The sequence below is a fragment of the Drosophila sechellia genome, chromosome 2L (genome assembly GCF_004382195.2).
Source record: "Drosophila sechellia strain sech25 chromosome 2L, ASM438219v1, whole genome shotgun sequence".
In the NCBI taxonomy this organism is placed as follows: domain Eukaryota; kingdom Metazoa; phylum Arthropoda; class Insecta; order Diptera; family Drosophilidae; genus Drosophila; species Drosophila sechellia.
Genome location: NC_045949.1, coordinates 7,837,177 through 7,854,056, shown reverse-complemented (window position 1 = coordinate 7,854,056; position 16,880 = coordinate 7,837,177). Strand labels below are relative to the sequence as shown.

General features: G+C 40.9%; 4 protein-coding genes across 7 annotated transcripts; 2 read left to right on the top strand and 2 right to left on the bottom strand.

Annotated features, from left to right (window-relative positions):
- Positions 1-13: 13 nt before the first annotated feature.
- LOC6611598 (succinate dehydrogenase assembly factor 4, mitochondrial) lies at positions 14-749 on the bottom strand. The gene is made up of 2 exons (XM_002036099.2): positions 537-749; positions 14-447 (listed from the first exon to the last, which is right to left on the bottom strand). The coding sequence occupies exons 1-2, from the start codon at positions 589-591 to the stop codon at positions 146-148; spliced, it is 357 nt and encodes a 118-aa protein (XP_002036135.1). The 5' UTR covers positions 592-749; the 3' UTR covers positions 14-145.
- Positions 750-1,934: 1,185 nt separating this feature from the next.
- LOC6611597 (protein peste) lies at positions 1,935-4,765 on the top strand. Of its 2 annotated transcripts, XM_032727237.1 has the most exons (5): positions 1,935-2,284; positions 2,836-3,521; positions 3,582-3,879; positions 3,943-4,222; positions 4,300-4,639. In XM_032727237.1, exons 2-5 carry the CDS (start codon positions 2,883-2,885, stop codon positions 4,637-4,639), a joined length of 1,557 nt encoding a protein of 518 aa, XP_032583128.1. In that variant the 5' UTR covers positions 1,935-2,284; positions 2,836-2,882. The 2 variants fall into 2 exon arrangements, with proteins under 2 accessions (XP_032583128.1, XP_032583129.1); XM_032727238.1 differs by lacking the exon at positions 1,935-2,284 and having other exon boundaries at positions 2,883-3,521; positions 4,300-4,765.
- A 659-nt stretch (positions 4,766-5,424) lies between these two features.
- On the top strand, positions 5,425-14,445 carry LOC6611596 (protein peste). 2 transcript variants are annotated; one of them, XM_032727236.1, is made up of 5 exons: positions 5,425-5,744; positions 9,608-9,869; positions 11,680-11,988; positions 12,052-12,836; positions 12,902-13,352. In XM_032727236.1, the coding sequence occupies exons 2-5, from the start codon at positions 9,747-9,749 to the stop codon at positions 13,350-13,352; spliced, it is 1,668 nt and encodes a 555-aa protein (XP_032583127.1). In that variant the 5' UTR covers positions 5,425-5,744; positions 9,608-9,746. The 2 variants fall into 2 exon arrangements, with proteins under 2 accessions (XP_032583127.1, XP_002036133.1); XM_002036097.2 differs by lacking the exon at positions 5,425-5,744 and having other exon boundaries at positions 9,657-9,869; positions 12,902-14,445.
- On the bottom strand, positions 14,441-16,462 carry LOC6611595 (protein FAM151B). Of its 2 annotated transcripts, none has more exons than XM_002036096.2 (4): positions 16,386-16,462; positions 15,458-15,673; positions 15,151-15,392; positions 14,441-15,088 (listed from the first exon to the last, which is right to left on the bottom strand). In XM_002036096.2, exons 1-4 carry the CDS (start codon positions 16,426-16,428, stop codon positions 14,522-14,524), a joined length of 1,068 nt encoding a protein of 355 aa, XP_002036132.1. In that variant the 5' UTR covers positions 16,429-16,462; the 3' UTR covers positions 14,441-14,521. The 2 variants fall into 2 exon arrangements, with proteins under 2 accessions (XP_002036132.1, XP_032583131.1); XM_032727240.1 differs by lacking the exon at positions 16,386-16,462 and adding an exon at positions 15,788-15,965.
- Positions 16,463-16,880: the final 418 nt, after the last annotated feature.

Sequence of the window (16,880 nt, the reverse complement as noted above, 5' to 3'; positions counted from 1 at the left end):
AAAGCAAATAAACTTTTGTACGTTAAGAATATCATGTATTTTCTTTTTATACTAAACAAGTATACATTACGATGTGTTTTTAAGTCTTAATAGTTAGCATTTAAATAACAGTCTAAGTACTAGTTAAGGAACTCTTCTTTGGCCACTAGAAGTCGGAGACGCGTCCCTTGCGCTCCCAGTCGCCGTAGCGCGTGGGCTCCGGCCCGGCGGGTCCGCCAATCTCGCCCGTATACGGATTGGTCTGGTTGGGCCAGGGCTTGAGGGGCTCCTTCTCCTGGTAGGGATGGCGCGAGAACTCGTCCAGCTTGCCCAGCGGCGTCTTGGCGCGCAGCTTCTTCTGGAAGGCCATTAGCTTCTCGGTGCGCGTCTTTGGCTCCTTGATCTCGACCACCATGTCGCCACCGCCGGCGGTTGCCCGCCAAGCGCTGCTCGTCGATAGGTAGCTCACTGTCAATGGAAAATGAAAGGATCGTTAGCATCGCCACTCCAGCACAGTGGGCACTCGCTAAGGCGCACAAGCACACACACACACACACCTTGCTTGCCCATTTGGGGCAGGACTCGCGCCGTTTGTCTGGTCACGGATTGCATTTTGTTTTTATTTCCTTTATCGGTTATGCAAGATGCCGGCAAATCTTCGTTTTGCTCGCTTTTTACTCGCAATTAAAATATGTTTACTCAAGAGTTTCACTTCCGGTTGGGAGCTAATGTCACTTGCTTGGTTGGTGCGTTTCTGAATTGAAATATGAAGCTGCGATTTGCTTTTATAGCCCGCGTTGCGTTTCAGTTTCTTTATTTATTGTGCCATATGTTGGGGTGGCACTCAAAATGTACTAAATATAGCCATAAAACAGGCACAGCGGAGACGCACATCAGGGTATATGACTCTGCTAACTATAGCTACATGTAATCTGGCAACGCTGGGTTTTAAATTTAAATCCGTAATTTGAAAATTGAAACTTCGAAAAATATTGTAACTTAAACGTATTTAAAATGCATCCAATCATTTACTTAAGATATTTAACAGTTAGTTCCATTTATTTTTTACTGCGCTTTAATAATTTAGTAATATCAAATATCTTAAGAACCATTGAAAGTTTGTTCATCAGTTAGTTACGCATAATAATCAAATTCAAAAATGTTCACTCCATTTCTTAATATATTATCGACTGACAACATTTTCTGTTTTTTTTTTTTGTATATGGAATCAACGTATAATTGATCGCGCCTAGCTGGAGTTTGTAATGTTCTGTAAGCTTTTCATCGTCTTGTCATATTAAAAACATGTAAAGCTGATTAGAGCCATCGATCGGTATAATCAAACGAGCTCACCCTTTTCATATTTATATCAAAGGTTAGTCGCCCTCTTCTTATCGCAAAGTGCCATCGGAAATTGAGAGCAGGCGATTAGGAATTGGGTTCCGAACATTATCTTGGCCTATCAGCCAAATAAGGTAAGAAGCCGAAAACGTAAAGGGCTACTGAAAATATTATTACTTGCAATGCGAATGCTTGCGGTTCAGAAATCCCCACTATTTTACACACTCCCAGTATCGTTAAATGGGTAACCACAGTTTCAAAAGCCGATGAACCCAGGGCATTATATTAAAACTTGGCGCGATTTAAGCACTTTTAAACTTTAAACTCGAGGCATACTGAGAAAAATACTTTGAGCATATAGAACATCAATGTAACAATTAAGTAAACATCATATAACACAAGATTAAGTATTATCATGTCTAAGTGTTTGCAAAACATTTTTTTTTTTTTGCAAAAGTATCAGTTTCAGTGATCACTTTCTTTCAGTGCCATAATTAACATTTTCCAAAGTTCTGTATCATTTTATTCCGACATTTATGTTCATTTTTCAGGTCGTTCTATATAGCCGTCTTGTCGGATTGAAAACATTTTCCTACCGACAGTTCAGTTCAGTTGTTATCAAGTCGCCACTCGAAGTGGTTGGATCGCATAGCCCCAATAATTACAGATACTGGAGTAGTCAATCCAATCCGTCCACTCAACTAGTCAGGTCGCGAGGAGTATTGAGTTGTACATAAATAGTGCCACACTTTCCGTAGACTCGATTCCAACCGGAATGTTTGCAACTTGAGTTGCATTATCAGAGGTGCCAGAGATAACCTCCACCCTGCTGCGTGGACTTGGACTCGGATCAGATCAGATCAGATTGGATTGGATCAGACATCATAAGGAAGTGGGAGGAATCAGACAGTCTGCACATTTAGCAGCCAGACGTAACATCTCGAGCAAAGACCTCATCATTCAAGTGAGTCTTAAAAGCGAAAAGAATTAAAAAACTTCATTAGATCATTTATAAGGTAGGAAATATATAATCGTTATTAATGTTAAGAGCGTGAAATAAGTAAAACATTCATTTAAGTTAGTCCTATGATTCATAGATAAAGCATCTAAACATAACCGTTTTAAAAGTTTTTTAAGTACGTATTAAAAGGAGTGAATTAAAGGAGTTAATAACTTGGGTGGGAAGTTCCCACTGGGAAATAAAGTACTAAATTCTACAAATCATAAACAATTGAGATAAAACTCAGTTTCTTAACAATTTACCCATGTCGCATTCATTCATTCATTATTATATGTAATTAGTTTCATAACAAATATTCATGAGTTTTGAATGCGAGTACATCGTAAATCTAATAATTATCCCTACTCCTAAAAGAAGTAAGGCAACAAAGTTATATGTAAATTAGTCAAACGGTTGACTTACCATTATGGCGAGTAATTTTAGTTAATTGAAAACGAGTTGAACATGATCAATTAGTATGTTAACTAAGCTATACAACCGTTTCCCCATTCCAGACCGTTTCCCACCAAGACATAATACATTCATAGAAAGATAAAGTATCATGATCGGAAAACAGCGCTTATGGCAGACCAGCGTGGTGGGTCTACTTTTGGCCAGCTTCAGTCTGTTCTCGGTGCTCTATATGGAGCAGATTGAACGACGGATGCTCGAGTGGTTCATGGTGCTCCGGCCAGGAACAATGATCAGCAGCCTGTGGCAGTCACCGGCCATGGACATAAACGTCGATCTGTACATATTCAACTGGACGAACTCGGAGAAGTTCAGCGATCCCACAGTGAAGCCACGGTTCGAGGAGCTTGGTCCCTATCGCTTCACCGAGCGGATGCAGAAGGTCAATGTGGAGTGGCACGATGAGAACTCCACGGTATCCTATCGGCGTCGCAGTCGCTTTGATTTCGATCCGAAACTCAGTGCCGGACGTCCCTCAGATCCCATTGTGGCGCCCAACCTGCTCATCGTGGGCCTGTACCAGAAGATGGTCATGTGGAGTCCCATGCTGCGTTCCCTCATGCTCTTGGCCCTGAATATCTACGGCAAGGAGCAGGCCATGATTCGGCCAGCCAGCGATTGGATGTTCGACGGCTTCGACACGCCGATGATCAAGATGAGCAAAATGGTGCCACCAAGTCTCGTGCCGGAGATGAAGTTTCCCTATGAGAAGATCGGCTATGCGTATCCAGTGAGTTAGGAGTGGATATGTTCTTAATAATTCCACAATTAAAATACTTAATCTTTGCAGCGCAATGGCAGCATGGAAATCTACGGGCATCACAATGTCTACACGGGACGGGATGAGTTCCGAAAACTGGGTCAAATAGCCAGGTGGCGATACAACAATGTCACCGAAGCCAGTCCCAGGTGCAAGTTGAAGGGCAGTGCCGGGGAGTTCCACCCAATACCGCTGGTGAAGGGCAGACCCATCTCCTACTTCCTGCCGGATCTGTGCCGAGAGCTGCAGGTGGACTACTCCGGCACCACAATCTTCGAGGGCATCGAAGCTTACGTTTACAGAGGCAGTGCGCGCAACATGGCAAATGGTAAGTACTGAATAATGTGCAGAAAAATTGCCTGCTTATCTATTAACCCCTTTTTCATTCCAGGTACTGATAACCCGGATAACAGTTGCTATTGCCAGGATAACTGCCAGGAGGTGAGATCCGGTCTTCTCAACATATCCTCCTGTTGGTATGGAGCGCCTGTCTTTGCTTCCTATCCGCACTTCTATAAAGCCGATCCCTACTACGGAGAGCAGGTGGAGGGCATGAAACCCGACAAGGATCGACACGAGATGGTCATTATGTTGGAGCCCAAAACCGGAATGGTGCTGGAGATCAAGGCGCGCATTATGGCCAACTTGCTGGTGGAGCCCAAAACACATTTGTAAGTATGGGGCCTATTGAAATCTGATTCAGCATAGGAAACTCTAATATTAATGAATAAAATTTTAATATTTGCAGAATCTACCGCACGGCGAGAAGAACATTCTTCCCGTTGATCTGGGCGGATTACAATGTCCGCATCACAGATGATCTTCTGGGGTACGTGAAGCTAATGCCGATCCTTGAGTTTGTGGGCAAGATCTGTGGCATCCTGGGCGTGGTCTTGGGTGTGCTGATGGTTTTCTGGTATCCCCACCAAATGATCTGGCAGAAGAGCCTGATGCACAAGATCGAGATTAGTTCCATCGAGACAAATAGGTCGTTGGAGCCCGTGAAGAATAATGATGTGGAGGACTCGCCGCTGCTGAAAGGATTGAAATATATAGGGGCCAAAGATGCGGTGGGAAATGGAAATTAAGAATTTAAGCTTACTAAGTGCCATATGTTTAAGTTTGCAAGGTTTTTCTTGCCTAGTCTACAGTTTAAGCCAATAAATGGTAAATGGTGTTCAAATGCTGAAATGAAACACATATGTACATACATACGCTTGAACGGTTTTTTCTACCGCTGACTGGGATTGTCCGTTGACTTTTCTTATCACTCTGAATCATCCAGTTAAAAAGGTGCCCAAGCAAAAAAAAACCCACTGATTACTAAATAGACCCATACGCATTTTGTTTGAAAACTGTACAAATCGCATAATATTAACACTAAACTGAAAACAGCCGATGCACTTGTAAATACTTAACCGATTCAGACCCGTTTCAAGAAAATGCTTACACCACAAAAACCAAAAAGAACCGGTTTGGCGGGCCATGAATAAGAGACTTAAAGAGAGCCAAGAGAGCTGTATATGTACACACATGTGTATGTGTATGTTTGCTCATTTGCGACGCTGTCTGATTATACCGTACAATTGGCGAAGTCCATGGGCTTGGGGTTGGTTAAACACATTATTCTTGTGCATAAACTTTTATTATATATATAATTAACAAAAAAAAACCAGTTTCAACTGTATATAATTTTAATTTATATTTTTCGCCCACGTCAGCGGAGTTTTTCGGGTGTCGAGCAGTGGTAACACTGGCAACGGTGGTACAAAAGGGCATTCCACAGTCACTGTAGCCGGGAGACCGCTTTTCGCCTTAACGAAGAATATATAATTGTTGCTGGTGGCTCTTTGGAAAATACTTATTCAGTCGCAGGCGCAGCGCCGCTCTGACACGTTCGCTCTTGATCGCGCGCGTTAGTTCGAGATCAACTATTAACGGTGCGTCGCCGCCTCCTGAAACCCTGCGAGTGGAAGCGAGACGGCCAATGGCAAGAAATAGACGCGTGCTGTGGAAGCAAAAACAACACAAAAGCAGTGTAGAATATTTATACTGTCGCGTCGCTGCAATTGAAATTGATTTCAATTTAAAAGTATTTGAAGAAAAATTAGACACGTGCCGTGAGCACTTCACAAGTGGAAAAAGTGTTAGAAAAGCAAATAAATTAGTAAACAACGTCAACTGCAAGAAAATGTAAGAAAAAATATGAAAAACAAGGAATGTCAGTGGAGAAAGAGCGCGCGAGAGAGTTCACCTTTTTTTGATTTCTTCAGTAGATAATTTTTTTTTTTTAAGCAAACACAAAAAGAGCCACATAATAGTTATTAACTTCCTGTGTATAAGAAGTTAACATGCCGAAATTTTGACGCATTGCGATGAATTCGCAAAACGAATGAATCGAAATCGTATGAAAAGTGTAGCCGCGCAACGAATTATGTTCATACATGTGTACATACATACATATGTATATTTTGTTGGCACATTGCACTGTGTTGCTGGTTATTTTTAGGCTAAAAGAGCAAATAAGGCAAGCATGATGAGCAAACACATAGAAAACATTGTCAACAGGTTACGGAAGTGACGCTCAAAGTTCAAGGATAAACCGAGTGTTAATATTTCATGTTCGCTAGTGTGGAAAATCGCAATTGTGCGAAATTCGCGTGATTGATGTATGAACAAATGATTAGGCGGTATGTGATCTTCATAATCTGGTGTAGTAAACCACAAAACAATCAGAGCGCAAAAGTGGGCGTTGGTGGGGGGTGGGCGTGGCATGTGAGGTGACTTTGTTGTAGATAAAGAAGCAAAAAAGCACACAACAAAAACGGGTTTTACTCCTAACCTCGCTACGTGTGCATTAGTAAAACGAAATAAGTCATCATAAAAATACCTATATAAATGTATTTTTAAAAATCGTTGAATTATCAACAGTTATGGCCGTAGCTAAGGCCAAAAGCGCCTCAGCCAGCGGTTGCTAGCCAGCCCCAAGAAGTGTAAACAATATTGACTATAGCGCCCCCACATCCCGCCCTTGCGCACTGCGATTTTGATGGTTGTGTCAGGGTATGGAATACGGAGTATGAAACGTGTTTTCGATCCAGTCCCACACTCGCGAATCAAAACAAATAATACACGCTGAAATGTGCCGATACAGTGAATCACGGACTTTCCAACCTTTAAACATTGCTAAAAAATATTAAAGTTCCGTGTCAGCAAACGGAAAATAATACTCTTTGGTGCTAAAAAGTTTCGGAGTCAGCAAACCGAAAATAACTCAATTCAATGGGAGTAGTACAGTGATATATGTAGCTCAATGAAGCTGGGTTCGGAAAAATCGAATTTTTGAAATTTAAAAGCTGGAATCGTTTGCCCATTTTTTGCCCATGTTTGCCCACCAATTAGTTTTTTTTGCCCACGTCCAGTTTTTGAGATATGAATTTTCGAACAAGTTCGAAAATTTTCGAAGATCAAAAATTTCACTTTTTTCAAAATTTTTTTTTTTAATCGCAATAACTTCGTTTGCCCACGTTTGCCCACCCTTTAGAATTTTGAAATTTTCGAAAATTTTCGAAGATCAAAAATTTCACTTTTTTCAATTTTTTTTTTTTTAAATCGCAATAACATCGTTTGCCCACGTTTGCCCACCCTTTAGAATTTTGAAAAAATTTATACTTTAGAAAATATAAGACATTCAAGTTTACCTCGGTCTACTTTGCCCACCCTTCGAAATTAGTTTTTTTCGTTTGCCCACTCTTAAAAATAAAAAATTTCGATTGCCCACCTCTTAAAACTAAATAATTTCGTTTGCCCATCCTTTAAAATTAGTTTATTTCGTTTGCCCACCCTTTAAAATTAGTTTTTTTCGTTTGCCCACCCTTCGAAATTAGTTTTTTTCGTTTGCCCACTCTTAAAAATAAAAAATTTCGATTGCCCACCTCTTAAAACTAAATAATTTCGTTTGCCCATCCTTTAAAATTAGTTTATTTCGTTTGCCCACCCTTTAAAATTAGTTTTTTTCGTTTGCCCACCCTTCGAAATTAGTTTTTTTCGTTTGCCCACTCTTAAAAATAAAAAATTTCGATTGCCCACCTCTTAAAACTAAATAATTTCGTTTGCCCATCCTTTAAAATTAGTTTATTTCGTTTGCCCACCCTTTAAAATTAGTTTATAATGTTTGCCCATCGTTTAAACTTAGTTTTTTCATTAGCCCACCGGATCGGCGGATCAATTATCAAATTTTCTTAATCATTAATAAATTTCATGCAAGTGTTGATGAACATACATATATATAGTTTTTTGTATATATACATATATATTTATGTACATACATACATATATGTGTTCATCATAATCAAATAATATTAGTGCTTCTGTCCGCCGATCCTAAGATACATATGTAAATTGGCGCCACAACTTACAGTTATTACATACATCTGTACAAATTTGGTTTTATAGATGGAAAATCGAAAAAACCATTTTTAAGGGGTGGGCAAACGTTTTTAACTGAAAATATATATTTTAAAGAGGTGGGCTAATGAAAAAACTAAGTTTAAACGATGGGCAAACGAAATAAACTAATTTTAAAGGATGGGCAAACGAAATAAACTAATTTTAAAGGGTGGGCAAACGAAATAAACTAATTTTAAAGGATGGGCAAACGAAATTATTTAGTTTTAAGAGGTGGGCAATCGAAATTTTTTATTTTTAAGAGTGGGCAAACGAAAAAAACTAATTTCGAAGGGTGGGCAAAGTAGACCGAGGTAAACTTGAATGTCTTATATTTTCTAAAGTATAAATTTTTTCAAAATTCTAAAGGGTGGGCAAACGTGGGCAAACGAAGTTATTGCGATTAAAAAAAAAAAATTTTGAAAAAAGTGAAATTTTTGATCTTCGAAAATTTTCGAACTTGTTCGAAAATTCATATCTCAAAAACTGGACGTGAGCAAAAAAAACTAATTGGTGAGCAAACATGGGCAAAAAATGGGCAAACGATTCCAGCTTCTTTGAGTTGATATATGTATGTATGTAAGATATGTTTTTAGAGTCAGAAATCGCTATTAGAAATACAAAACAAATTTTCTCAGTCAAATCTTATCAGCTACGTAGGATTTAGTGGGTTTAAATTGCATTTTGTAGCTAAAATCACTAGGGAAATTGATCTTTTAGTACTGACCTAAGTATACTAACCACACCGTTTGCCTAACAGGGTCATGCTAGACTTAACATATCAACGGTTCTATGCTAACGGTAGCAAGTGTGCCAAAAAAGACATATTAGTGACTAAGCGTTGATAATCAGTGTTCTATATATGTATGTATGGTACAAAAACAGTACTGTCTGAGTATAGATTCCGTGGAGTGATAACTCAAAACTCATTGTCTGCTGTCACCTGACGTAATTCCTGTATTAAGAAGAGTATTATATTTATTAAAGCCAGCCCTTCGGACCGGTTTTCTTAAAACAACCCTCAAAAAACCACAATTGATACATATGTGAACATTTAAGCAATTATTTCGTTAATTTACAAATGTACAGTCTTACGTCTGTAATTTGAATGTAATTTTTATTAGTAAACTGTAACTGTATCAAAAAAAAAGTAGCCTTAAAAAGGATTTGCTTAACAAAAATTGTTAATTTGTGCTTAGTTTCATATTGAAAATGTTACACTGTAGCTTGCAGTTACTTATGCATGTACATACATATGTATGTATACATACAAATGCTTGTACTTTTGGGTATTCATTTTAGTAAATATGTCATACATACGTAAGTATGTACATATTAAGCTTGCGGTTTGGCCAGTGCCAAGTAAAAACTTTATTACAATTAGACACAAAATGTGTATAAACGCCGCAGTTAAACTATGTATGTGATCGCCACTTATGCGTCGCCACTCTCGCCTCTCTCTCCCTCTCTCTCTCTGGTTCTCTTCACAATTCTCTTTCTCCTCCGGATTTCTTGCGTGCGATAAGACGGACTGTACAGTGGTCTCTCCGCCAGCGATAAGCCCGCATTTCTATTTCTCGCTCACTAACTCTCTGCCTTTCTCTCCGTAGACGCCAATAACGGGAACGCAGTCGATGCGAGGGTTCCACGCTCAGTGCGCAACAAGAGATCGATCGAGGAAGACGCCCTGCAAGCAAAGAACATCAATTTACAGCACCGCCACCAAGACCCAGGCGCAGCTCCACCAAGATGACATCACGGACGCGCCACTGTGCCCGACTGGGCATCGTTCTCTTTGGGATCTGTTGCATCGCCAGCGGGGTTTACCTCTTCCGCAACTGGATCGATATGTTTACGCGTATGCGCGGCCAGGTTGGTACTCCACTAGATGTACATACCTATGTATTTATTAGTAGCAATACTTGCAATCGATTCCTATCTTATCGACATTGATTGCCTTGGATTCTCAGACCTTTGGGTTAAGTTTCGCAAGCCGGCAAATTGGCAATGTGTGCAGAGGTCAACTGGGAGACTCATTTGCATACCACTTGGATTGGGAGGCAACAATTTTTTCCATTGATTTAAAGCAAACGAACGCAAAGACAGACACTGAAAATTGAGTGTGTGCAGGTGTTCGCGTAATTCCAAATCACCCCAAGCCAATAGATAAGATAAGGACTAACAACAGGCGAAATGATCCCTTATAGAGTACATTTTGTAAAGTTATTGTTGGGTGGGTAAAAAACTCGCATATGTAAGATCCTAAACATTTGCATGTGCCTTTAATTAGCATGTTAATGCTATAGTTGGTGTGTTTTTTTTCTGTATATAGAGTGCTTAGTCATGGCAGTTAAAATCTCATTGCAAAGCGTTCTCCTTAATCGTTGTGATCGTTAAATGGCAATGAACGAAGAGCGAGGAACCTTGTTGAAATGAGCATTTAATATTGCACAAATTTTTTAGAATGATACTCCTCATGTTAGGTTTTAAATTAATTCGAATTTTTTAAATTTTTTTTTTTCATTTTCCAAATAATCATCAATTAAATTGATAATATTTTGGTTAGCCAGGTGTTTTTTTTGACTCATGAAAGTTTCGATCGCGATTCCTGTTGGCAGTGGCTACTAAAAATAGTAAGTGATTAATTGGCTTTATCAAAAAAGAAAAGGGCACACCTGTCAATGTGAATCACGGGGTCAATAATCCAACATCGAAATGTGTTCCCCTTTAATGTTTTTTTGGCTCTGGGTCGGCGGAAATACCATCCGAAGTGTTGGAGTTGCGGCCGCGAAATTGTAATGGGTTTCTCGCTATCTTATCTTGGACAAAACCTGAAAAATAACCCATTTTGCGATAGCCATGTTCGATTAGACAACGCTCTTCAGTTCCATACCTACATACATGTATGGCATATATGGCAAAAAAACGCTCATAAACGGCCATAACCATCCAGAACCGGCATGTGCATGTAACCGCACTTTTGCACGTCCGATGACCCTGACCGAACACCTGTGCTCCACTTCGATACGCAATCCGGCAGACATGTGTAATCCATTAGGATTTTACAGGGCTTATGGGGAACATGGTCGAAATTGCTTAGAACCTAATTCAAACCTTTGCCATTTTATCAGTTTAGTCATTTCCTGTAGCTCAGTCGCAGTTCCAATTATATAGATTATAAGGCCCTGGGCCATACAAAATGGTGGCCAGTGGTCTGCGATCTAGACGATCGTTATTATGTCTATCGTTCTGGCTTACAATGATTGATGGCTGATAAGAGCAATCCACCAAACCCATGTAATCGCACCTAGCACCTGCAATTTCGCGGAGATAGAGCCCTACAATGTAGCGAGAAAGTGCATTTCAAGCGTCACTCTATCACTATTAGTTTTATGCAAAATAGTGCCTATGTACATGGCACTTTCAATGTGCACAACACTACAAGTACATGTGTATTGCGAGTCAATTATGGATGCTCCAATGGGTACCAATTGCACAGATCATTTGTGAACTTTGATCGGTTCACCCATATGCACATTGGTCGCATACTCGATGCGCAATTTTTCATCAACGAATTCGATGTTTAATTGCTGTGCCAATTTAGCAACCAGTTATCCTCAATTATTGCCAGCTTATTATGTAAATCGATTATCATTGTATTTATAACTTTTCATTATAATAGGAAATGGCCCTGAGCCCCAATTCACGATCATTCGAGGGCTGGAAGGTGTCGCCGTTGCCTTTGGACTTCGATATCTATCTATTTAACTGGACGAATCCAGAGGACTTCTATGTGGGCTCGAGTAAGAAGCCCCACTTTGAGCAACTGGGACCCTATCGGTTTCGAGAGAAACCCGACAAGGTGGACATCGAATGGCACAATCATAACGCCTCCGTATCATTTCGCAAAAAGTCCTGGTTCTACTTTGATGCTGCCGGCAGCAATGGAAGTTTATGGGATAAAGTGACTACGGTCAACAGCGTAGCGCACGTAAGTTCCCAGAATCTCTCAATCTCACTGAAATCTATTTACATCTTAATTATTTTTAAACAGTCTGCTGCTAGACGTGCGGCCGACAATTACTTTGCCAGAGGTGCCGTTAACTTTGCCAATAAATTGTATGGACAGAGAGTGACCACTACGAGAACCGTTAATGAAATGCTTTTCTCGGGCTACAAGCATCCATTCATAAACCTGGGCAAGCTGTTAAGCCCTCAGGATGTTCCCTACAAACGTGTAGGCTACCATTACCCACGAAATGGCAGTTCCGAGTTCGATGGTGGTATCAACATGTTCACAGGAGCCGATGATATCGCGAAAATGGGTCAGATTCATACGTGGAACAATTTGACGCATACTGGAGCCTTTGACGGCACCTGCGGGCAGGTGCACGGCTCGATGGGCGAATTCTTTCCGCCCAACCTTGGCACCAAAGACACCGTCTACATGTACATGCCCAAGATGTGCCGTGCTATACCACTGGACTACGTGGAAACTGTGACCGTGCACGGCGTGACCGCCTACAAATTCAGTGGCACCCGGCACGCTGTGGACAATGGCACCCTTTATCCGGATACCAGTTGCTATTGCGTCAATGGAAAGTGTATGCCCAGCGGGGTGATCAATATCGGACCCTGCGCCATGAACGCATCCGTCTACACGTCCTTCCCACACTTCTACTTGGCGGATCCAAGCTATCTGGAGGCCATCGAGGGTTTGCGACCAGAACGCGAGAAGCACGAGTTCTTCATGACCCTGGAACCCAATGCGGGCGTGCCAATGGACGTGGGTGGTGGCTTTCAGGCCAACTACTACATGGAGTCAATTCCGGGTGTTTCGTAAGTATCTTGATTTTTACATAAGCCCTTTCTTTACATGAACTAAAATTTTCATTTTCTTTCAGCTTGTATGAGAATGTCCCGACGGTCATGATACCTATGATGTGGTGCGAGGAGCGCGTACGCGTGTCAGAGGAAATTGCTGCAGACATTGCGCTTGTTCCGCTAATTGTCCTGCTGGGACAGATCGTAACCGGCATACTCTTGGCGGGCGGTCTCATATGCACCTGCTGGTACCCGACGCGGCAAGTGACGCACATCTGTCACAGCGATCCAAAGGCGAAGGCCAGTGTCCTGCGTCCACTGAACGCATTTGGTGTAAATTCGAAGGCAGCCACAGCGCCGGTGGCCCAACTATTCCGGAACAACATTAGTTCATCGGGCAACGAGCGTGTGGGAGTGCGCCTACTGGACTATAATCGCGATTCTGGCATAAGACAGGAGAATGGTACCATGGAAAGCATGCACAGGGAGCGTCTGATCAGCGAGCACTCGCCCGACGTTGTAGTTAGATAATACATGCGTTGGCATCAAGCCATTCTGACGGTGCCGCCAACGATCATCTGCCTAAGACTCATTTACGTCGCCGTAGCTTAAAATTGCTTAGAACAGCGTGATGAAACCATTCTGCCTTAGCCAGGCTCTAAGAGTCTGGACCCAGTTGCTCATCGAGGATGTCGTTCCAATTCACGTCACATACCACCACATTACCAACCACGCACGCGCCAATCGCATAAGGAGTTCCCTCAACACATCTGCACGCTTTGCGGACAGCGAGAGAGATTTATAAGATTATTTATTTTAGTGCCAAATAACAGCAGAAAACGCAAGCAAAAAGTCATTAACTATTTTAGTAGGATAAACTAAATTGTATATAGAGCGACACGCGTAGAGCGCCCCATTATTCATTTCCTTAATTCTTGAAGTTAAAACTGCTCATGCCCAAAGTATTTATATTTATATTATAATTCATAACTTTCGTATAGCGATATTTAAGGTTTTCATCCAGATTGATCTGAAGTTAAAAAGAAATAATATTGAACAGAGAACATAGGCAGCTAGAATTGTTGCTCAGTTACATAGGTAGGCCGAAAAACTAAAAATTTAAAGTTGTTGTTTTAAGTCTTGTACAAATAACGCTAGCACTGCAAAGATAACGCATATCCTATGTACAAATGTCGATCAGTGTAAGATCTAAATACCTAAATTATAAAGAGCAGCTGTGAACCACGGAAATATTTCCAAAAATTCCTTAAGATAAATGAATAGAAAAAATGATTAAAATCAAGTGATCAAAGAGGGACTTTCTGAAAATGGCAGTAGTTACTAAAATTACGTATGGAGACCCTGAAAAAAAAATTTCCAAACATATCTTCATATAATTTTGAATCGAAAATCCAATCCATTTATACATTTGTAGCTATTAAACTTTTCATTTTTTCTTGCCTTGAAAAACATATTCCCCTAAATAAGTTTCTTTAAATCCACACAATACACTTGAATAATTAAATGTGTTTTAAAATTCATCTTTTTATATAAGATGACGCGTCATCCAAGGCGATTTCCCATGATTCCACCTAAACGAAAATAAAACTGTCAACACATAAAAGTATAAGTTTTAATGGTGTTTTCTGGAAGTTGTATAAAAATTGCTCTGATTACCGTACTTATATTAATTATGTATATTATAACTGCTGCATCCAGCTAGACAGCGCCCAAAAACAAAGGCTCACGAAACTGAAGCCAAACAGGGATTTGAAGGTGCTGGCTCCGTTGCCGGGATTGTCCAGGTTCAATTGTGAGGCCAGCTCCTCCGGCACATCCAGATAGACTCTGTCCAACCCGAAGCTGAAGATCAGCTTTCGCAACTTATCCACATCCACATAGTCACCGGCAGACGACCAGATGGTCAGGGTGCTCTCGTTTGTCTCGTTTACCGCGGCCACCAGTCGATGCAGTTGCTCCTCGCTATTGGCGGCAATGCCAGCGCGCACGGGAAAGGTGATGGCCTGGCCAGTGGATAGGACATTGTTCCCGCTCAGCGTTTCCAGCATGTCATCGCACTGCTGCTGCGTGTACTCGCCATTCCGGAAGTCGGCTCCCCAGTTAGTTGTCCAGCCGATGGAGAGCACTGCCTGTTTGTAGCGCATACAGCCGGCGAAGAATCGGTCCGCATCAACGGGCACGGTCCTATTCTGTTCCACGGGACCACTTAGAATATCGGCGTTTATCCACACAGGATAGGTGGTAGGCTGCAACACAGAGGTAATGTTATTGTTGGCTCCGATATCCTGGATTCGATGACCAAACTTACGTTCGGAATATTCACGTCCAGAATGTCCAGGGAACCCTCGAACACCTCGATCGACTTGAAGTCGAGTTTAACGCCCTTTTTTTGGTCCTCATGATCCCGATTGAAATTAATGATCTGGTAGAGAAAATCCGTCAGCGTAAGATCAGAGACATTGGCCGGCGGATGGGCCATTATGGGTATGTCCTCGCCATCGCCATTCAGTTTGCCCAGCACAATGTCCGCTTCGATGAAGTCAATGCCACCTTTGGCAGGGAAATGATACCATTGATAAGTTCATTACACGCGCATATTTGGCCAATGATCTTACTGGTTTCGGTTAGGACCTCGTCCAGCAATTGCTGGCTGTTGACGGCATGGGCCCAGGTAATGGCAGTGAGATTTGCGCCCCATACCTTCATCATATCCGACTGTTGGAGGAATATATATTCGATCTGGGAATCGTCTGGCGCTGTCTGCTCGGCCACCACTTGGTACTGATAATTGCTGGCGTTCAGAGCAGAACCTTTGATTTTGGCCACGAGAACTGCGAGTGGACGAGAAATAGACGGCGTTAATATTCCATAATTGGACAATGGGACGCACAGAGGGCATAGATAAGAGGGCGTAGATAAGCCCATTTGCCTTCCTAACCACCCACCAGCGAGAATTGATACGCAAACACAGGCGATCCAATCCAATGTGAATTTGTTTACTTCGCAATGGGCATGTATGTGTGCGCGAATGGACTTTAATTAACTCCCTTTGTTATGCGATTTTTATGGAATGCAAAGCGCGTTGTGCCCTTCTTCCACTTTCGCCGAATGCTGCAATGCAACTGCACATCAATAATTCTCTTCAATCTTTCAGCGGTGCAATGGCGCAAGCGCAGAGAGCAGAAGTGAAGGAGAATGGCGAGAAATGTGGTTAACTTCAGGAGACCGACGTTCAAATACCCTCGCTCTCAGAGTTTATATCACAACATATTGTCAAAAAACAACAAAGTTTGCTATTTTACGTTTTACCCCCTTTTTTACGATTGTGTAAATGTATTATCAAGTAATATTACCCAACACACTCGTCAGATTAAATGTTTTAATTGAGTACTCAAGCATCGACTATAAGATACCTTTTGGTTTTTTAAAAAAGTATATCAAAACTAAACTAGATCATAATGTTTACATGCGACCCAGGGGTCACGTATATTTAAAAATTAAAAAAATTATGATGATTTTGAAAAGTGCAAAAATCCGAATTACCAAATAGTGTCGTTGTAAACAGAAAGGTATTCTTTATGTCCATTTTTCTATAGGTTTAAGTGCACTTGATCAAGAACTTGGGACCGCCACGGTTAGAAACGAACTAAATGGCAATTTTTAAGTTTTGCTTATCGATAGCATTTGCTGATTTGATTAAACTTTGATTAAGCATTGTAAATTGGTCGTGACAATTTATCCGCATATCCCAAAATCTAATCTTTTAAGTGGTCACGTTATTCGCTGAACTCGCGGGAAACCTTTTCTAAAATATGCTAAATAAACTAGTTGCTACATTAATTAATAAGAAAATTAATAAGAAAAGTTTTTTTGGGAAATTATTACCATTATTAATCTGGTAAAAGCATATATTTCATTAAATAAGATATAACGACTGGTGTCTTAAGAATTTGATTTACATTGATTTGCTTATTAAAAGATAAAATGTTATTTAAATAAGTTTAGACCGCGGCCTCTGTAAGAAAAGCGTTGCATTTT